Source organism: Orycteropus afer, unplaced genomic scaffold (genome assembly GCF_000298275.1).
Source record: "Orycteropus afer afer isolate SDZICR_OR568_19922 unplaced genomic scaffold, OryAfe1.0 scaffold00005, whole genome shotgun sequence".
Classification (NCBI taxonomy): domain Eukaryota; kingdom Metazoa; phylum Chordata; class Mammalia; order Tubulidentata; family Orycteropodidae; genus Orycteropus; species Orycteropus afer.
The window spans coordinates 8,760,469-8,783,857 of NW_006921592.1; the positions used below are offsets into that span (position 1 = coordinate 8,760,469).

The window sequence follows — 23,389 nt, forward strand, 5'->3', positions numbered from 1 at the left end:
TTTCACACAAATTCTTCTGCTAGTTGGGGTTTAGTCTACTTCTGTATCCTTCCCTTCAAGGCTCAGGGGTCCAAGATTATCTTCTGTGTCTGTGTCAATTGGTTTCCCTTGTCTTTGTTGAAGAGGGTCTGTGCAGTCCTTCTGCCTAGTCCGCCATCTTGCCGGAACTCTCACCACTGCTTTCTTTATAATAAATTGATTACTTATCACCTCACTGATTATTTAATTCATATTGTGGCCTTTGTGCGCTTGACATGTGGCTAGTATATCTGAGGAATTGAATTTTTATTTTTACTGAATTGTAATTAAATTAAAATTTTAAAACTGATACTTGACTTAGCTATTAGAAAACAAGGACCTTGATACCATTTGGGTATATAAATCTCCTTTTCAGCTGTCAATTTTATAAAATTTAAATATACAGTAGGCATTTCTGGTGATGAGTTTGGGATTTTTGTCTTTCTAAAATAACTAGGGAAGTAGGGTCTACACAGGCCGTATACCTGGAGAACTACCTACAGGAAGGGAATGTGTGTATGGAGGGGTTAATGTAATTCATGCATATTCATTGATTAGATGGATCATAATTTTGTATTAAGGCACAGATCATATATACTCTTTGAGGTGAAAGGGACTAGAGGACCTGGAACCTTGGAGTGCTTTCTTTAAGGCCTCATGGGTTGGTAAGAACATCTGTGCAAGGGAGAGGGTGCAGCAATTCCCTAGGAACAGTGGAAGCCTCAGGGTGCTGAGACCACTCCCATACCTTGCCTGATGCATCTCTATACTTTATATCCTTTCTGGCCATAAGGAGCTCTGGTAGCATAGTGCCTAAGGCACTTGACTGCTAACCAGAAGGTTGGAGGTTCAAACCCACCAGCCACTCCTCGGAAGGAAGGTTGGGCAATCTACGTCCATAGTGATACCGTCTTGGAAACCCAAGGAGGGGTCGCTATGAGTCGGGGACGACTCGATGGCACATAACAAAACAACATAAGTAGTTCCTGGGCGCTCTGGTGGTATAGTGTCTAAGGCATTTGACTATTGACCAGAAGGCTGGCGGTTCAAACCCACCAGCCACTCTTTGGGAGGAAGACTGAGCAATCTACTTCTGTAGATAGAGATACTGCCTTGTGAACCCAAGGAGGGGTCACTATGAGTTGGACCGACTCGATGGAAGTGAGGTTTTTTTTTTTTTATTTTGAAATAAGTAGTTTATAGGTAATAGCTTTCATGAATTTTATGAGTCACTCTAGTAAATTATCGAACCTACTGGGAGCAGTGAAAACCAACAGAGAGGCTGGCATTTGAGTATTTGCCAGAGTCTGAGAAGATAGAGTTCTAACTTGTGAAGAACTGGGTGCCTAGGGTCAGAGAGAGAAAGTACCACAGCAGAGGCTGGTGTCAGGTTGATGAAGTGGTGAAGTGGTGATATCTTTGCATTTTGGAAATTAGCCTCATTCTTACACATATATATGTACAAGAGAGGGAGATTTATTTTGAGGAATTGGCTCACACGATTGTAGAGGCTGGCAAGTCCAGAATCTGTATGTCAGGAGACAGGCTGGAAATGAAGGCTGGAAACTCAAGCAGGATGTCTATGTTACAGTCTTGAAACAGAATCCTCCCTCAGGAAACTTCAGTTTTCCCTCTTAACTGATTGAATAAGGCCTACCTACATTATGGAGGGCCCCCGGGGATGGCCTCAGGGCCTCGGGCAGTCAGCTGCCATGCCCAAGGCTGGCAGTTCAAACCCACCAGCCGCTCCGCCAGGTAGCCGGGCCATCTCTATGGGAGCCCTGGTGGCACAGTGCCTAAGGCATTTGACTGCTAACCGGAAGGCTGGCGGTTCAAATCCACCAGCCACTCCTCGGAAGGAAGATGGGGCAATCTACTTCCGTAGTGATACTGCTTCGGAAACCCAAGGAGGGGTCGCTATGAGTTGGGTCCGACTCGATGGCACACAGCAACAACAACAACACATTATGGAGGGTAATCTCCTTTACTTAAGGTTAACTTATTTAAATATTAATCACATATACATATCTTCATAGCAATATCTAGACTAGTGTCTGATTAAACCACTGTGAACCATAGCGTAGCCCATTTGACACATAAAATTAACCATCACAAGCATTAGTTTAAACTGTGGAAAGTTCTACAGGGTGAGTAATTGGGGGGGATGGCCACAGTTAGATAGCATTGTCAGGGAGATCCTCCCTAAATAAAGGGGCAGTTGATCTGGGAGCTTGAAGGAAGAGGAGGAACTGGAAGAGCTCTTTTTCAGAAGAGGAGGCCTTTGATGTGAGTGGGCCCTGAAGGTTAGGTATGCTGTGCTACCCTAGCTCAGTCAGAAAGCTGTTTTGGGCTACTGGGTCAAAAGGAGGATATGGAGAAAGCTTCTGGCTTGAGACCAGGTCTGGCAACTCAGAAGACACAGATCCAGCTGGGCTGGGAGCCAGGCAGTCAGCTAGCACATAGGGGGAGTCTGTTGACAGATTCGTCATCTTGGACCCAGCTGCATGTCGAGGGCTAGGAATGTGACGGTGACTCTTTCATAAGAATCAAAACACTTCCATTTTGACAATTGGGTGTTCATAGCAGAATTTATACTAGGTTTATAATTGTAATCTTATGTATTTGCCTGGACCCCCCATGCTGTCTAGCCTTGGAAAGGAATAAAATGCATTGGGATAAATATCCTTTGTTATTTGCACATGGGTGTCTCAGGAGAGATCTGGAAGTGGACGGGGAACCAGTATTTGTGACAGGCACACATAATTTGGGCCATCTATTGACTGGCCTCATTGGTGGGTCTCAGGGAGGTGGTAAGACGTTACACTGATGTCTTAAGTCACCACACCTCACTGGTTTAAATTGCCAAGGGACCAGCAAAAGTAATGAGGTACATGTCATGAATGGGCCTCCACAAAATGGAAATTAAGTAGTGGTCCTGTCTTTTGTCATGCAAAACCATATATGTAATAGTTAATTGCATGGGTTCTAGAGTCAGGTCTTGTCTGAATCCTACCTTGCCAATTACTAGCTGTGGGAACATGGGCAAAGAATTAAACCTTTGAGTCCCAGTATCTTTGTCCATAACTGATGTCATTTACGCTATGCCAGCAGGCTTCCTTGGACTGTTAAAAGGATTAAGAGATGTTGTGTATACAAAGTGCTTATCACGGTGACTGGGCCATAGAAAGTGCCAATGAATTGTGGCTGTTATTATTATTGGCACTATTTTTGTTATTTCCTTGTTTTTTTTGTTTTTGCAGTTAAAAGATCAAGTTGGGCCTTGGTTTATAGGTTTACATTTTGGGGATACTTCATCTGACACAATCAAAAGATAAAGACCACAACACACCACTCTGGGAAAAAATAACATAATCTTGGCTCTTCCAGACTGCAGACTTTAGCAAACCCACGGAAATCACAGCTTTTCTCTGAAATTATTCTCACATTTCCAACTCTAACAATTTAAAATCTAAGGAACTTTTGTGCTTAAAATAAGCAACTTGGAAGGAAAAGAACTACAATTATGTGTCACTTAATGTCCATGATATGGTCTGTGAAATAGAACATTACGTGATTTGGAAATTGTACGAACACCATATTACATACAAGCAGCCCCCAGATTATGAACTAGTTCCATTCCTATGTCTCTCTTTAAGTTGAATTTATACGTAAGTCAGAACAGTTAGGCACAGTTAGTATCTAAAGTTAGTCAGTTAAATAAAATATAGTATTTAGTGTGCCTTTCTAGGCATAAGAAACAATAAACACTCCCATATACACTAAAATATCATTAATAAAATGATACAGTAATAATAATAATTTGATGTGTTGCAAAGTATCACCCATTTATTATTTTGAACCATTGTATGTACCTCAGATTTTTAATATAATAGGCTTTATGAGGGTTGGGAGCCTAGCAACCCTAGATGGATATGTGGTGGTAAGTTGCCCACATGGATGTTATGCAGTGCTTGACTGTATGGAGGTTCATTTTCACCCGAATCATTTTGTTGACAATGTCTCTACCTCATAAACACCTTGACATTTGAAGTTTTGTTGTGGTTCTTAGCCAGCTTAGAGAGTGTAGGTTTCATGCTGGGTTTGGTTTGGTGGTGGTGGTTGTTTGTAAGAGCATTGGTTTGAGTTCACTTTTACTTTTGGTTAAAAAAATAATTCAATGATTGGGTGTTATTATGTAGTAGAAGAAGTACAGATTTAGCAGTGTGTTTGCACCCAGCTCTTCCTCATTCCTGTTAGACATCTTTGATAATTTGTTTACCCTTTTTGAATCTGTTATTTTTATCTGGAAAATGGAAATAATGTTCAGGCTTTTTTTTTTTTTTTTTTAATACTGAGATTACAGGCTATGTACGTCAAGAACCTGGGCCTGAGATTCTAATTCTTGATGAGCGAGTTCAATGGTACCACTGCTTCACTGTTTTCCTGCCTAAAGAGAACATAGGTTGATTGTGTTGATAAATTTAGGATAACACAGGCCTGGATACCAGGAAAACCTAAATTCCATACTTAAGTAGGTCAGGTCATAACTGAGTGAAAGTCTTTTGGCCAGAACACAAACAAGTCAGGGTTCTAAGAATTCCTTATATCGCAGTGTTTTTCTTTTTCTTCTTCAAGTTTTTAACCACAAGATAGTGGATGTTTATATTGCTTGACTACTGTGTTTGAGAACTTTGAGGGTGTTCTCAGAACACTCTTCCTGACATTATCTCAGTGTTCTTGAATGTCTCCCACACACCTTGAGATAAAAGCAATGAAATAAAACTTGTGTTTAGAACACAGCAGAATGAGTTATCGGACGGTTAGCACAACTCCATCAAAGGCTGCCTGTCTGCAGCAAGCCCAAGATCTGTGCTTCCTTTGCACCTGGGATGTTTGTCCTTGATATTTTATGGTTTCTAGGTGTGCGTATGTTTGCATATTACTTAGGAAGAAAAGTCCACAGATGCCAGTACATGACTAATAGCAGTAGAATTTCAGTTTGATGAATGTCATTATTAATTTGTGGTTCCTTTCAAATTCATGTACTAATTAAGTGCTCACTACATACCTACTATTTTGTATAACAAGGCTATTTACTTGTATAACAAGGCTATTTCCTTGTAGGTTCATATTTATGTCGGCAAGTCTTTAAGTTGGTCATTCTAGAACTTTAGAAAGCTAAAGTTTCAATAATGCCTTTCTTCCCATGTGGGGCTCATTATCCATATTGTTTCAATTGTGCTTAAAAGCCAGATAGTAAGGCCCAAGAGGGGAAAGACTTGGGCTCTAACCTTTCCTACCACAAACACATTATAACCTCTCTTGGACTCAAGTTCCTTATTTGTAAAATAGTGGGTTTGAGCTAGATGATCTTTAAGAACCCTGTCTGAAAGGTAAAGACTCTGGCAGAGCACAAGGCCACTGTCCGGAAGCACACTATAAGTCTTACATACTTATTAGTGATCTTTTTTGTAAGGCTATTTCCCCTTTCTTGTGTCAACTGTGTTTGAAGCAAAGATGAATAAATTCAGGAAATCAGCTGTTGGCTTTTTTAGGCAGAGATTTCAGAGTAAGAGGGAATTCTTGCAAAGAACAATATCCTGAACTCCATAACCGCCACCACCCACCCATACCCGCTGCCACTGAGTTGATTCCAATTCATAGCAACCCTAAAGGACAGAGTAGAACTGCCCCATTGGGTTTCTAAGCCTGTAAATCTTTGCAGAACCAAGACTACCTCATCTTTCTCCCACAGAGCGGCTGGTGGGTTTGAACCACCGACCTTTTGGTTAGCAGCTGCATGCCTTAGCCCCTACCCCACTAGAGCTCCTTGCAACTGCCACCGGAGGGCCACACATTACTGTTGTTGTTGTTGCTATGTGCCATCGAGTCAGACCTGACTCATAGCGACCCCTTCTTGGGTTTCTGAGACAGTATCAGTACAGAAGTAGATTGCCCAACCTTCCTTCTGAGGAGTGGCTGGTGGGTTTGAACCGCCAGCCTTCTGTTTAGCAGTCAAATGCTTTAGGCACTATGGAGTGTGATTTATAGTTAGGAAGTGAAATCCAGCATGAGAGCTATCAATGGCAAATTAGAGGTAGATGGCACAGAGTGGATGACACATCATAAGGTGGTGTGTGCAGTGCAGAAAAAGGAGCCAGTCCCTTTCCTCTGGGCATTTGCACTTGGTGCTGTGTGATCTGCTCTTGGCTCTAAGCCCTTATTTCAGCCAGTGTATCTAGCAGCAGCTCCAGGGTTAATTGTTTGGATGCATACCAGCCTATGCTGAGGCAGAGCTGGAAAAGGCATTTGTTTCTTCATCTTGGAGATAAGTTAGAGAAGGAACAATCTTCACAGGTGTCCTTACGGAAATCAATCTAAATAGATTGTTTACTGGGCCAAATGCCCAGCAGAGATTTCTTACAATGGTGATTGGAATATAAACATTTGAACAATTTAATTATATTCTGAAGAATGTGGGGAGGCTGTCGTTAAAAATGAACATCATTAAAAATGACACTATGGTTGTCACCTGCAGTGCTTCTACCAATAATGAGTTTTTAAGAATTACTACGAACAGAGCAGGAGCTCTGGTAGCATAGTGCCTAAGGCACTTGACTGCTAACCAGAAGGCTGGTGGTTCAAACCCACCAGCCGCTCCTCAGAAGGAAGGTTGGGCAATCTACTTCTGTAGTGATACTGCCTCGGAAACCCAAGGAGGGGTTGCTATGAGTCAGGTCCGACTCAGCAACACATAACAACAACAACAACAACAACAACAACAACAACAGAGTAAGGAGCCCTGATGGTTAGGCACTCTGGCTGCTACCTGGAAAGTCGACAGTTTGAACCCATGCAGCCGCTCCACAGAAAAGACTTGGCAGTCTGTTTCCAAAAAGATTACAGCAAAAAAAACCCTATAAGACAGTTCTACTCTGTCACACGGAGTGACTAAGAGTAACAATCAACTTGGGGCATCCACCACCACCAACAAATAGGATATTAATTAGGTACGCTCTGCAGAAAGAGAACAACTCATCATCCTCTTGAAAAAGTTCTTCTTGATAGTGAGGTAGTCATGTTTTTAGTGTTTTTATAGATTTCAGTTGAAATCTATAAAAACATAGATAGGTGGACCTATCTATGTTTTAACTACAATAAGTGTGTTCCTTTGACTTGTTAATAAAGATAAATGAGAATTTTGTAGTAATAGTGGTGATGGTTTGGAAAGGACCTCTTTTCTACCACACACCTTCCATATTCCCTGCACTTTAGCTTACAATAGCTTGCAAGATGGAATTGTCTATCACTGTTTATAGATGAGGAAACCAGTAATTAGATAGGTTCAATCACTTGGGTTGTTGTTGTTGTTATGTGCTGTCGAGTTGGACTCGACTCATAGTCACCCCTCCTTGGGTTTCTGAGGCAGTATCACTATGGAAGTAGATTGCCCCATCTTCCTTCCGAGGAGTTGCTAGTGGGTTTGAACTGTCAGACCTCTGGTAATCACTTGGGTAGTGTCTCATATAGTAAGCATTGCTGCCTAGAATTAAATTTAGAACCATCTAGTTTTGTCTACTCTGTTTTTACCACAGCATATATTGCGAGACCATTCATCACTGCAAGCTGTGTCTTTAAAATAAAGGTAAACTAGTTCTACCTTGGGGAGCTCTGGTAGCCTAGTACCTAAGGCATTTGACTGCTAACCAAAAGGCTAGCTGTTCAAATCCACCAGCCACTCCTCCGAAGGAAGACTGGGCAATCTACTTCCATAGTGATACCACCTCAGAAACCCAAGGAGGGGTCGCTATGGGTCGGATCCGACTCAGTGGCAGTGAGTTTGGTTTCTGAGTTCCTTACATAGTTTGGTTGTCTTGGTCTGGGTCACAGTATGCTTCGGTCAACAGAGTGTTTCTAGCGGGGAGGAGGTCATCCATTTTCTCTTGGGTCTTACTGCAAATATAGGATGATCACTTTTAGCCAGAGACCAGAAGCAACTATAGTATCTATTACAGGTATAGCTTTCACAAGCATTCCTTTAGGATTAGAATCTGGTTCACATTTTTTATAATGTTGACCCACTTCATACTGTAATCATGAGAGCATGAGTGTTCAACTAGAAGCCTGAATTTCATTCTGAGTTTCGATGGATGTTTGACCTTTGGTAAGATGGATGACCCCATTGCTGCTTTCAGGTGGACCTGAAGCTTTCTAAAGGTTGTCCAATAGAACATTTTAGAGCAAGAAGGGACTGCAGGGAATCCTGTTACTAAAACATGCACTGTTTGGTATGATAGTAACTCTCCCACTGGGTTATGAGCATGTTGAGGGCAGGGACCAGCCTTTTAGTTAATTGCCAGAATTGTGCATCTTCCCTGCTCCAAATTGGTGGATTCACTAACACCACTTAGTATCAGCTATTAACTAGTTGCTGTCAAGTCAACTCTGACTCATGGTGCCCATGATTGTCAGAGAACTGTGCTCCATAGAGTTTTCAATGGCTATTTTTTGGACGTAGATTGACAGGCCTTCCTTCTGAGGTGACTCTGGGTGGATTTGAACCTCCACTCTTTCAGTTAGCAGCCGAGAACCTTAATCATTGTATCACCCAAGGAATCCAGTAACTAGTAGATGCTCAGTAAATGTGTGTTGAATCAAATTGATTTGAAACTTAAAAAGGACCCACTATATCAAAGAGGTGTTGAGAGGTTAGTCTCAGGAACTAGTCAGCTGATGCAAAGTATTGAATGCCAGTCTGAGTATATCACAAAGTCCTGCTATATTCTTCCACATTAAAAAATAAATTAATTCATTTAGCAAACACTGCACATCTGTTATTAGCCAGGTACTCTGCCAAGTGCCAGAGACACAAACATGAAAAATATAATCTCTTCTCTCTGAGAATGTGTTTCTGTGCAGAAGCTTGACAAATAAATAGTTAAAATGCTTTTGATAAAATGCTTTTTGTGGTAGAGCTAAGCATCGGGTGCTCTGAAAGCACCTAGTTAGGGAAAGTACTCTCAAAAAAAGTGCTAGACTAAGGTCTTCTGACAAGGAGATGTCATAAATTAGGACAAAACTTCAGAAATCCTGTAAGGGGATTATTAGGGATTTCAGTGAGCAAGATAAGAGAAGATGTGTATCTGAGTTAGGGTGATAGCTGTGGACATGCTGAAAACTAGTCAAGTCTGACTCCTCTAATGGAGAAAGATTAATCAATTCTCTATAGTCAATGGTAGGGACCAGTTGATATGATTTGTGGGATTTTTTGTGACTTCATAGTAAGTTAGTAAGTTAATTATTTCTATTATTATAGACATTTTTATATACATTATAATTACATACTTGCATTTCTAAATATGACTTAAAGCCAAAAACCAAATTCACTGCCATTGAGTCGGATCCAACTCATAGCGACCCCTACTTGGGTTTCTGAGGAGGTATCACTATGGAAGTAGATTGCCCAACCTTCTTTCTGAGGAGTGGCTGGTCGGTTTGCACCACCAGCCTTCTGGTTAGCAGTCAAATGCCTTAGGCACTACACCAACAGAGCTAGGTGAACTCCAAGACATTGGTGTTCCTTGGAATTGCTCTTCAGAAGTCTAGAAATCAATTTTAATAGGGAACAATTGTGGTCAGTCGTTAGTGAAATTCTAGTATCAGTCTAACTTTCCTTAGTTCTAGTCTTTATAAAGACTACTGCTGATTGATTACTCTGTTAGGAAAAAAAAAAGTTGGAAAATTTGCACAAAAAAGAAGAGGATAATAACTTAAACAGTTATAATTTTTTTATATGTGTGATCTGGATGTTTAGTTCTTAGATGTTGATTAAAATTGTCTTAGTGCTAGACAAAATGTATGTCTGAAAATTTCAGAGACTTAACAGAATTTTATTAATCACATGAGATCACAGAGCCTTTGAGATTGTCTTATTTTTTGAAGCAGATCACTTTCTTCCAATGAAATCTTATTGAGTAGAGGTGTTTGCTCTATTGTGAGGGAGGGGGCCCAGAACAATGATTGGACTTAACTGCTTAGCCAGACTCCCTTGGTCTTGGTGATACCTCGCTGGACTCCTGGGTCAAGTAAATGATCTTGTCTAACCCCTTGTCATGGATTAAATTGTGTCTCCCCAAAATTTGTGCCAACTTGGCTGGACCATGATTCTCAGCGACTTAATAGTTATGTAATGATGATATCTCATGACATGATGCCTTGTGATAAGCCAATCAGGTGTAAGAGGATTAAGGGTGGGAGGCAACACCCTTAGTCCTATCATAGCCCTGATTTGACGTATGGTGAGCTTCTCTGGGGTGTGGCCTGTAACACCTTTTATTTTACAAGAGATAAAAAGAGAGAGAAGGGAGAAGAAATGGGGGTACTTACCACCAAAAAGAAAGAGGAACCAGGAGTAGAATTCTTTAGACCCAGAGTCCCTTGTGCTGGGATCCTCCTAGGATGAGGAGACACACAGAGAGAAGGGTTTCCCCAAGAGCCTTCACTCTGAATTCGGACTTCTAGCCTCATAAACCTTGAGAGAATAAATTTCTGTTTATTAAAGCCATCCACTTATCAGGATTTCTGTTATAGCAGCACTAGATAACAAGACATCCCTCAAGTTTATACACAGGAAATTGGAATTAGAGAGGAAAAGGATGTCCTGATCGGGTGTCCTGATTTCTAGTCCACTGTGTGTATGTCTGTGTGTGTGTGTGTGTGTGTATGCATATGTGTGTTTTTAGTGGAAGAGGAGTGTAAAATATATACAATAGAACATTGGCCAATTCAACGATTTTTAAATGTGTAATTCACTGACACTGATTACATTCATCTTGTAAAACCATTACTACTATCCTTTCCAAATTATTCCACCACCATTAACAGAGATTTGGCAACAAAGCACCCCCTTTACCCCTCCTTCCTACCCCCGGTAACCACTAATAAATTGTGATCACTATATTTTTGCTTATTTCATGTAAGTGAGATCATACAAAACCTGTCATTTTCTGACTGACTTATTTCACTCCACATAATGTTTTTAAGGGTCATTCATGGTGTTGCATGTTCCAGGACTCTTCATTTCTCTTTATGGCTGAGTAATATTCCACTGTACATAAATACTGTATTTTGTTTATCCATTCATCTGTTAATGGATATTTAGGTTTTTTCCACCTTTTGGCTATTATGAATAGTGGTACAATGATCATCGGCTTACAAGTTTCCTTTTGTGTTTCTGCTTTCAATTGTTTTGGGTGCCTACCCAATGTGTCTTTATAAAACTTCTACCATCAGTGTCAACTCTGGTCAAGTGGGACTAAACTCAAGCTTTCAGCTTTTTGAGCTAAATATAAGTAATCTCTTCAGTGGGCATAGTTTGGAACATTAGCAGATCACCATGGGTGCATGGTGGATGTTCCTGTGTCAGGAACTATGCTAAGCAGGTGACGTGAATCAGCTCATTTAGACTTCAGATTCAATTATCTTCCCCATTTTGCATACCGAGGGTAAGTAACTGGCCTGATGTCACCTTGTTTTCCACCGGAGGAGGAAAAATTCTCAGACAAGGTCCTTGGACTCCAAGTACTCCCAACTCTTAATCAGTAACTGTCATGTCTTCTTCCTTGACTTCTTCTTGTCAATTCAGTATATCTGAGAACAACTAAATAAGTAAGGGTTTTAGTTACCATGAGTTAGGTTTTTTTTTTTTTTTTTTCTTCTCATTTGGGAAATTTTTAGGCCTTGAACTTTATGTGCACTTAAATTACAAGTCAGAAGGTGCCCTTGTGGGAAAAAGAATTTCTGTCATAACTGCCAAGGCTGTGCCTAAGAATTCTTTTGCCTGATTCAGGTTTTTATTCTTCTCTCATCAGACAATTCTCCTGCCATTTGCAGGCTAAATTAGTTTCTTAGCCCATTTTGAAAATGCTTCCAGTTGAGTAATGGCGCATAACCCCACTCCACCCCCATCCTTTGCATGGGTGATAAAAGCTCCAGTGTTATGCTGTTCTGTTTTCCACTTTCTTCTTTTCCTCTTCTTTTACCCAGTAAACTATGAGTAAAATGTTTGATCAGCTTTGACTAATCTTCTGTAGGCATAGAGATGTTGTGGTGACCCAAAGTGGGAGAAAAACGATGTGCTCCCTTATCAACTCCACCAGCTGAGAGAAAGTGTCTGAAAGGAGCCAACATTCTCTAGGGAATGAAACACAGACATGGATTTACTTGATCTAGGTTCTTGTTTCAGGTTCCTTACTATCATGTGACCTGATCACATCATTTAAGCTTGCTGTGCTTGTTTCCCCATTGGTAAAGGATGATGCTTTCATGGAATAGTTAGGTACTAAATAATATATTTTATTTTGTACAAAACAATGAAAAATATGAAATAGTTATAATACTAAAATTATTACCCATGGGAAATTAAAGGCCCTGAAATAAAAACAAAACAAAGAATTACATTATTTATATCGCGGCTCTGGGGCAAAAACTTCACTTAAGAATATAAATCTCGGGCCTCCTATTTGAAAAGGAGCTCTGGTGGCCTAGTGCTTAAGGCATTTGACTGCTAATCAGAAGGCTGGTGGTTCAAACCGTTTCCCCACTTTTTAGAGATTGAGAACTCTTTTACTGGCGCTTACTTTTCTGCTTTCTTTTACACATTTAAGGATTGGAAAACAACTGTACTTCCAGTTATTCTTTTACTGCAGGAGCAGTTAATAAAGTCCTTCATTCTATAAATCCTTACTGGATGCCTATTCTGGAAAGAAAGCATCTCTGCACTGGGGACAAGAAAACCTCACAGGCCCTGCCCTCACCACCTTTTTCTGTCTTCCTTCATTCTGTTTCTGAGCTGCCAGATATTGTACTGAGTGTGGTCTCTAATGTGCTACACAGTATAATGTACTATACTGAATCTAGTCTCTAATCATGTGCTAGAATTTTGACAGCCCTTCTTAAATTGCCAAGACTCTAGAGTTGTTGGGAACTGTGGTGAGGGCCAGCTCAGCTGAGGGCCCAAATGTGTTAGGGCTGGGTGGGGGAGGGGGCAGACAATTGACTGACAGTTCCTTGATGTAGTAGACAACAGAATTCCATGAACACTGACACAACTGGCTCCGGGGTAAGCCATCCAAATCACACAGCATGCAACAAGGAAACTCGATGGGGGAGGTCTGCAGCGTCTGGGTCTTCCGACTGAAACTGTCAGATTTGATGACGGTGAGGAGAATTTGTTTTCTCTCCCATTCGCAGAGGCTCAGCCTCAGGACTCCTGTAATTTACTGTGGTGGGTATGAATTATGAGTTCAGAGAGAGGGAAGTGACTTGGCACCCTTTTGCCTTGACACATATGAAGACTGCCAGGAAGCTGGGACTGGGGTACTGCCTTGCCTCCGGGAAGGGCTGGCAGAAGTCCGGCCAGCACTCATTCATCAGGCCCTGCTCCAGATTTGTGTGTGCTCTGACCTGCAAGTTTTGTCAAGTACCACCTTGCTGGAAGCCTTGTCAGTGGTTTCTGAGGTGAGGGAATAGCACTCAAATTGAGAAAACATTTGGTTTGCCTCAGTCAACTAGAGTTAGGAAAGAAAATGCCAATCCCTTTCCCATTTGCCCAAGGATTTTGGACAGTATTTTTCCCTAAGGCTGAAAGGTCACCCCCACCCTGACCAAAGTAGCTGTTTGCTAAATATTTCAGAGCGTGATGATGGTGTTTAAGAGTTGCCACAATTTCAGTGTTTTGGTTGCAAAATAACCCTACCCTCTCTATGAAGTAAATATAAGGTTAGAGTTTAGAGAAAAAGGAAAAACAATGGACACTCAAGTAAGAGGCCTTCTTTCTCCTAAGGGTGACTTTATTAATTTTTCTTTCCTTCTTGGAGACCTGGTAGAGGCCCAGCATGGGGGTCTTCCAAATAGATTTCTCCCCATCAAGGACCTTATGCTATCTATCTATCTACCTACCTACCTACCTATTATCTATCTACTTGTCTATTTATTCATCTGTCTTTCAATCATCTCTGGGTGGCATAGCTAAAGCACTTAGCTGCTAACCAAAAGGTTGGAGGTTGGAGTCTACTCAGCAGTACTTCAGAAGAAAGGCTTAGCAATCTACTTTTAAAAAAAAAAATTGCCCATGAAAACCCTATGGAGTACAGTTTTATTTTGACATATGTGGGGTCTCTATGAGTTGAAGTCTACCTGATAGCACCTGGTTTTATCCATCTATCATCTATTCATTTTAAACCCATTTTAGGATTTAAAAATGTAGGTAAATCTCAGGCAAACATTAAATACTTGTGTAGCCTTTATACAGTTCCCCTAAAGGTTACACATTTATCTCATAGCAATAGGAAGAAAAGAAGACATTGATTTTTTTTTATTCAGACCCACTTGATTCACAGAGCAAGAACTTGCTTACATGACAGTTGGTAGAATAGTTCTTTAATTTCCAAGATTTTAAATCTTGACAATGAAGGGATTTAAAGATGCCAGGAAAAAAAATTTAAAAGACCAGAGTTACCAGAATATTGAAAATGATTCACATTAAGAAAAAGAGCGAAAAAATAAAATGAACAAAATAAAAAATCCAGGGGTATCCAATTCTAAACTTCCATGCGCACCCCCCAAAATTTTTTCAGTGATGTCAAAATCGTAGTAGTAGGATCCATGGCACTTCAGAAACAAAGGCCCTCACCATTTATATTTATACAGCTAAATGAATAAGGCAGTATATACACTGCAGCTGAATTAGTCACAAGGAAAGAGTTCTCCCCCATATGAGTGTAACTTTCATGACCGTTGCTTTTAAGCTATGGAATTGAGTGGTGTTTTATTGAGAAGCAAGATGCTGACATACTTTTTGATATTTAGCAGATCACCCCATGTCCTCTGCTTGAGGAAATAGCGAGAATGACTGACCTTTCTTTTGCCAGTGTTTGCCTGTTTTTACATTAATCTCAGCTGAATTGAACAATTTCTCCACTCTATACAGAATAATGTTCCTCTTTGTATTCACTTGATATATACAACTTGAGGGCATCCAATTTTTGCAAACATAGATCTGGGAATATCTTGAATGATTTATACACAGAGTTGCAGAATTGGTCAACGAGAACAAAAATCCATTAAGCGATTAAACACTTTGTTTTAAGGTAAAGTTGTCATTCGTACAGATGTGTAGAACTCTAGCGATGCTAAGAGCAGAATGAGATGTAACTTAAATTTACTTTAAATGGTGAATGGATTTTATTAATTACATTGCCTTGGCTTTCAAATCACTTCAAAACCAACTCAAACTCACGGCCGTCAAGTCGGATCCGACTCATAGCCACCCCTCCTTGGGTTTCCAAGGCAGGAAGTAGATTGTCCAACCTTCCTTCCAAGGAATGGCTGATGGGTTTGATCCTCCAGACTCTGGTTAGCAGTCAAATGCCTTATGCACCACACCACCAGAGCTCCCTGAAATCACTTAGGAGGTGGTTGTTCAAAAGACAAAAACGAGTAGAATGAAGTTATGCCACAGTGTTTCTAAAGCACTGATAATCTTGACCCTAGGGAGAAGCAGGAGCTCTGGTAGCATAGTTCCTAAGGCACTTGACTGCTAACCAGAAGGCTGGCGGTTCAAACCCACCAGCCACTCCTCAGAAGGAAGGTTGGGCAATCCTACTTCTGTAGTGATACTGCCTCGGAAACCCAAGGAGGGGTCACTATGAGTCGGGGCCGACTCGATGGCACATAACAACAACAACAACAGGGAGAAGCAAGAGGGAATTATGTGCTGTCCCAATGCAATCCCTGCATTAAAACTACATTTAATCAAATGTGTGAATTTCACCCCAGGTGGCATTCAGACAGTAAAATTAGTTTTAGATACTTTAGAATCCCATTTTCTTTTAATATTTGGGCAATCAAAAGTGATTTCAAATTTCCTCTCATTGCTTAAAATGTCCTAAAGTTTAAAATAGAAGAAATTGCAATCCAAGATAGAAAATGGAAGATTCTTTGGCTATAATCTTCTTGTTCAATATGTTCAATACAGTTTAATGAGTTCATATCACCCGCTTTTCATTTTGATACCTAGCTCTCCACTCCTTGTGCTGAGTTACCTCTAAGCCTGAATAGAGGACGGTGGGTCTATACCATTTAACCTCAAACCCTCTGAAGTAGCTGCAGAAGGTGAGACTCAAAAGTCTAGGAAACTCAGGACATAAATACTGGAGTTTTATCCTGATTGGAAGGAGAAAATGTGTATGTGGAATTTTATTATTATTATTTTTTTACTATAAAAGTAAAAATAGCATATGCTCATTATAAAACAAATGGAAATGGATGACTGAGGAATTAAAAATCACATATAATCCCAAATTCTCTAATTGAATATATTTGCAGGCTTTTAATAAATACCTCTTGATATGTATAAGCGTTTTACTTGCACGTATGGGTGTGTGTATGAATTAATGGATTCTCTTAGTCCTATTGGAAAACATGTTGACATGACTAAGAAAAAGGGAGCTATTTTTCCCAGAGGACAAATTAAACTTACACTGTATAAGACATTTCTTGGAACAAATACATTATATTTGAGATAAACATAGAATAAGTGTTTTGTCTTCAACAGCTTTTAAGAACATTGATGAAAGGACACATCAATGGGAAAATAAACGTGAAATCTTTGGAGATTATCTTTCTTAGAAAAATAAAGAGAAAGAAAAATATATTTATATGCGTGTATGTGTATATAATCTGGTATTTATTTGCATGCTTATTGTCTGATTCACACTAAAATGGAAACTTCCTGAGGGTAGAGAATTCACTGTTTCATTCACTGCTCTTTTTTAGTTTCCGTGACATTGCCTGCTGCACAGTAGGCACTCAGTAAACATTTTTCGAACAACTGAACAAATTAGTAGCTCGAGAGTGAGGAATAAAATTTACTGTTTTCATTTTATTTTTCCCTTTCACATATCATCTTAACAGATGTAGGCAAGAGATAGGCAACAAATTAAAAAATTAAATCTTGAAAAGTGTGCAGATAATAGTGGACTAGTTTAAGTGAAGAAATATGGCTTTAATTTTCTGAAAGTGAGTAATACAGTTACAGCAATAATGCTTGGAGTTTTCCACTGAGCAAAATATGGCAAGAATAAATTGATGACACATTTCTAAAATTTTGGCTCATTTGGAGAAAACCAACTAAGTATAAATTTTATGATATGTTGCAGTTTTTCAGTTTGGCCTTGCATCGTCTTCTATAAAACATGCAATACTTATTTTACAACTTCTTTCTAAATGACCTTTCAAAAAATTATATGATTTCCATATTTCTGACCGATGTGTTCTCTAACATAAGCCTCTGATGTTTGCAATCATTAACTAGGATTCAATATGCCTGTCTCAAGCAAATCAAGTAAAAATGTTCCATCAAATAAAAAGTCATGCTTATTTTGCTCACTAGTAGATATCTGAAATAAGCAGAATTCAAGCTATTATATGTTTTTCTAAAAAAAAAAGATGACTCTTAACTACTAATATCGATATTTAGTAACTCACTACTTACCAGTTAGGAGCTCTGGTAGCATAGTGCCTAAGGCACTTGACTGCTAACCAGAAGGCTGGTGGTTCAAACCCACCAGCCACTTCTCGGAAGGAAGATGGGGCAATCTACTTCCATAGTGATACTGCTTCGGAAACCCAAGGAGGGGTTGCTATGAGTCGGGTCTGACTCGACGGCATATAACAACAACAACAATCGTCAGTTACTAGATGGAGCAGACTTAAGGAATAGAATATCTTTGTTGAAACACATACTTCCACTAGATTTTCTGATTAACTGTTTAACTCTGACTTCTTGAAGAGAGTTTTTTCTTAATCAGAATTTTAGAAAACATCTGGCATATGTTTGCTTCTGATTTTAGGGCTTAGGAGCAGCATGCCAGTACTAAAGTCTCTGAATCAATCCCTCTCTTTGATAGCAAAAAGACAGTTATAGACTTAGACATTTCTTTTTCTTTTTGTCATCCAGGCAACTCTTTAGCTATTGTTTTTAAATTAAGAAATAAAAAATGGTGGTGGTGTTGGTGTTAAATCTTATCGTGCCTCTCTCTCATTTTGTTGTTGTTGTTGTTATGTGCCGTCGAGTCAGACCTGGGTTTCCAAGGCGGTATCACTGTGGAGGTAGATTGCTCAACCTTCCGAGGAATGGTGGTTCAAACCCACCAGCCTTCTGGTTAGCAGTCAAGTGCCTTAGGCACTATGCTACCAGAGCTCCCTCTCATTTTGTTAGAGTTAATAAAAAAATGTGAAATATGGAAACTCACATTTTATTTCCTGGTAATTGCTTTATTCAAATCACCAAATGAATAATATTATTCACTACACTCTAAATATTAATCTTGCATCTTCACAATGTGACTTAAGAACATTCATCAACTGGAGCTTTGACCTCACCTCTCTATTATTTTAATGAAAGCTTTTTATTCCCAATTAAATCAGAGAGAAAAATGGCCGTATAGATAAAATTTCAAAGCTAGAAGAAAGGGACTAGAAGGCATATTTAGCCTGTCTTCCCTCAATTTATAGATAAAAGAGGTCCCCAAAGATTTTATAAGGTCACACGGGTGGCTAGTGGCAAATACAGCCTTATACACCATGGCCCCCAAATTCCAGGCATTTCTTTTTATTACTCTACCCAGCTTTTCTCAATATTTATATCATATTAGGACATAATGTGAAATACTCTGAACCACTTTTTTATATTCCATTTTTTTCGTCATTGCTGATAGACTTAAATTGCCATCACCTTGTAGAGAATCACAAAGTTGGTAAATTCCAGAATAAGGAGATGGGGGTTCTTGTTCAGCAAAGATTATGGAGCAAGCTTCCCATATATATCAGTTGTGTTTTGCTTGGTAAGTAGGAAGGTTTGATGAAAGAGAACCTCTTTAGACAAAGAAGAGGGCTCTGTGAGCAAAGAGAGGAAGGAACCTTAAGAGCAAGTAGCATGTACGTGCTGAAAGTAATGGAAGCCAGTGTGATGATTGCAAAGGTCCTGTGGCTTTTACACTCTGGATTAGCTGTAGTTCTTATGTATAGGAAAAGAAAACTTTCAGAAGTTAACTCAGTGAAGGAAAATACTTTTTCTCTTCACTGATTTGACTTTAAAAGTTTTGTGAAAATTAATTTTCAAGTGTTTTTCTTTGCATTGGGCTTCTGGGAAGGAAATGAAACTTGTGTAATCCATTAGTTCCAATCTTTTTTCTTAAAAGACTAAAGGAGAGAATATGGATACCAAAAACCCACAGCGTCAAGTTGATTCCAACTCATAGAGACCCTATAGGACAGAGTAGGATTGCCCCTGAGAGTTTCCAAGGCTGTAAATTTTTATGGAAGCAGACTACTGTATTCTCCCATGAAGTAGATGGGAGGTGGTTTTGATGTGTGTAGATGGCTGGTGGGTTTGAACTAGCAATATTTTGATTATGAGCTGAGTACTTTAACCACTGTAACACCAGGACTCCTTGACTTATGGACAGTAGTTTAAATTATAAATAGGCCCTTTCCAATCTTAGGAACTTTTCCATCTTAGAGACATTTTTTCCCTTTTCCAAAAAATGTGGGGCTATCTACTCATAGCCATCAAGTGCCAAGGCAAAATACATGGTATCTGACACAGAAATAACCATGGGTCTATTCTTGGGCACTGCAGCCCTGTGATCAGACAGAGTGACTTTTAGTCAAATCTAGATACCATGTTGCTATGCCACCTTCTTGCCACTGAACCCTATAACTAAGCATTTTTGTTTTATAAAATTACAGAATGGATGCTGTTTGGTAAGGTATTTTGTCCTATTTTAGTACTTATAGTTCATTTAGCAGATGACTCTTACTTGATTTTCTCACATACTCATTTCATTTTCTTTTTATGGTTTTGTATATGACAAAGTGAATACTTTCATTGTCATTGTAGGAACAATTATCCATCCCCACTCAGTATAGCCTGTCTTGCTTTCAAGAAATCACTTCATTCAGTCCACACTGGACAGAGATCTGACACTTTACACTTTATGTACGTATATAGGTTGGCAGTGCAGAGTTTATGGAAGCTCAATTAGGAAAACAAAACAAACAAAAAAACAAACTCACTGCTGTCAAGTTGACCCGACTCATAGTCATCCCTCCAAGGGTTTCTGAAGCTTTATCTCTACAGAAGTAGATTGCCCAGTCTTCCTTCCGAGGAGTAGCTGGTGGGTTTGAACTGTGAGCTTTCCGGTTAATAGTCAAAGCCTTAGGCACTACGCCATCAGAGCACCTCAAGGCCACTGTCAATTAAGGATTGGTTTTAAAAGTGTTCTGCCTAAACAGATCTGAAGCCTTCTTTTACCAAGAGAGCAAATATAAAATAGTTCAAAAATTGAGGTAAGACATGTAGACAGTTACATAAAACGTGGATGAACTTGGAGGACATTATGCTGAGTGAAATAAGTCAATCACAGAAAGACAAATATTGTATTAGTTCATTATTGTAAAAAGTCAAGGAAAGGTTTGTATGTGGAAGGAAACTTTCTTTGCCAGTTACCAAGGGGGAGAGGGGAGGAAACACTACAGAAATAAAAAAAACTTAAAAAAAAAAAAAAAAAAAAAAGACATATAGACAGTTATATAAGATAGGGATTGTGAATATCATTTGAGTCATCAACATTTTCATAAATTGTCTAATTAATTAGTAAAGTGATAGAACCTGTGCCACGTATTGTCACTCATAAAAAGATACTTGCATTTTTATGAAATGGAGACTCATGGAATACTTGCAAATTTTCCCTAATAAAATGGAAACCTTCAAAGCGAGATTCTGTTCTCGTTGTTTTTGTTTGTTAGGTGTTGTCAAGTTGGCTCTGACTGATGCTACCCTATGTACAACAGAACGAAACACTGCCCAGTTGTGTGCCATCCTCACAATCCGTGCTATACTTGAGCCCATTGTTGCAGCCACTATATCAATCCATGTCATTAAGGGTCTTCCCCTTTTGCACTGACCCTCCACTTTACCAAGCATGATATGCTTCTCTAGGGAATGGTCCCTTCTCACAACATGACCAAAGTAGGCGAGATGAATTCTGGCCATTCTCACTTCCAAGGAACATTCTAGTTGCACTTCCTCCAGGACAGATCTGTTTGTTCTTCTGGCATTCCATGGTATTTTCAGTATTCTTTGCCAGCAGCACAATTCAAAGGCATCTGCTCTCCTTCCATCTTCTTATTCATTGTCCAGCTTTCACATGAGTATGAGGTGATTGAAAATGCCATGGCTTAGGTTAAGTGCACCTTGGTCTTCAAAGTGACCCTATTCTTACTCATCTTTATATTCCCAGCACAGAGCTTGGCATATAGTAGGCAGTGAATGTTTATTGAACGAATACATGAATGAATGACTGAAAATCATTTCTTAGAAAGATCATTTGAAATGAAGAGATCAAAATGTTTCCTTTAAATAGAAAAGTACATGCCTTTCCATGCTTTATGTTTCACTTTGAGAAGGAAATGGATTTTTTTTCCTGAATATTTAGAAACACACTTAAAAATTGCTTTCTTCATTAAAAATATATGTATTATACACACTTTTAATATCACAGTTAATTTATATATGCTTTCAAAGAAACAATCCCTCTAATAAAAGAAAAAAAAAATCACCATTAGCTTCCATGACAACTATTTTTCAATAGTTTAAAAAATGAGATGTAGTGCTTTCAGTCCGGAGTGTGCATGTGTATGTTTGTTTGTGTATATGTGTCTAGAATGGTCTACTGCCAAAGTCCACTTGGTCTAGATTAATTAAAACTGGAACAGAAATACTTTCATTTTCCAGAATAATACTAATTCATTTATTGATTTCTTTTCTGTACTGATACTGTTTTAAAATACCACATATATGATATTTAGCTGCGATTCTAATCAAAGATAGGTTTTATAGTTATTTGGGAAGCAATGTGATTCTGTTGGCTTTTGACATGACTGTGAATTTGTTGTTTATATGTCCCTGGCACACCAGTATTCTTGTTAAATATTTTTTACCAATATGAAAACCACAGAAATTTATTAGTTTGGCTTTTGACCTTGGTATCTTCTTTGCTATGTATTTTGAGTTTGTTACTTTTCACCTTGTTAATCAGTACCTTTGTGTCCTTTCTCCTCTAGTAATCCTTTAATCAAGTACCCTAGAGAGGTTTGGAAATATTTACTGAGCGAGTGCATACAGAATCTCAGCAGTGGACTACAAAGTCTACCCCCCATTTATAGTTTCTTTTTGTGGAGAGTTGGTGGCATAAATGGTGGAAAAGAACATTTGGGAGTCCTGTGACTAAATTAGCTATCTCCTGAAGAAATCAAACAAAAGAGTATCTAGGAATCAATTGTAGAATGTCACCAGGGCTGTTAGTGCCTTTGAGATGCTCAGTTGAAACTAAATATGCTTATTTTTATATTACCAAAATGATTATTAAAACAAAACAAAACAAAACTCACTGCCATCAAGTCGATTAGACTCATAGCAATCCCTTCTTGGATTTCTGAGGCGGTATCTCTCCAGAAGTAGATTGCCCAGTTTTCCTTCTGCAGAGTGGCTGGTGGCTTTGAACCACTGAACCACCAGCTTTCTTAGTAGCAGTCAAATCCCTTAGGTACTATGCCACCAGAGCTCCTAGCTAAAGACTAGCATGTTGTTCTAAGATATAAATGATCTGTTATAGAAGGCTACAAAGTCCCCCTGCATTAACAATAAAATAGAACTAGATTCCAAGAGAAGCTTTGAGCACCTGGACTCAGAGATTCTAGTTGCCAGAATGAAGGCTGTGACTTAAACAGCAATGAGTAGAGGTGAGAAATATCCCAGCCTGTCATTTATTTTGTGCTAACTCTTATGAAACTTCAACACTCACCAAATGTTGTTCTTCTTGGCAGGTGGAGTGGATCCAACAGCAAGTGGTGAAAAAGCGGACGAAGAGGGATTATGACATCAGTCGTGCCCAGTCAACTTACTTCAATGATCCCAAGTGGCCAAGCATGTGGTATATGGTAAGCTCACAAAGAGGATCCCTAGCCTATTGTATAGGGATTAGCTAGGACTGGAAACTCACTGAAATGCTGACCAGGGACTTTTTCTATTTCAAGGTCCACCATTTGAGGCGGGTTGTGTGTGTGTGTGTGTGTTATGTGCCGTCGAGTCAAACCCGACTCATAGCGACCCCTCCTTGGGTTTCCGAGGCAGTATCACTACGGAAGTAGGATTGCCCAACTTTCCTTCCGAGGAGTGGCTGGTGGGTTTGAACCGCCAGCCGTCTGGTTAGCAGGCAAGTGTCTTAGCCACTATGCTACCAGAGAT

General features: G+C 39.4%; 1 protein-coding gene across 1 annotated transcript in view; it reads left to right on the top strand.

Annotated features, from left to right (window-relative positions):
- The window catches only part of PCSK5 (proprotein convertase subtilisin/kexin type 5), a 600,269-nt gene that overhangs the window by 80,463 nt on the left and 496,417 nt on the right, over positions 1-23,389 (top strand). Inside the window, exon 3 of the mRNA XM_042780610.1 lies at positions 22,969-23,082. Coding sequence (XP_042636544.1) covers positions 22,969-23,082 — 114 coding nt within the window. The remainder of the gene's footprint in view (positions 1-22,968; positions 23,083-23,389) is intronic.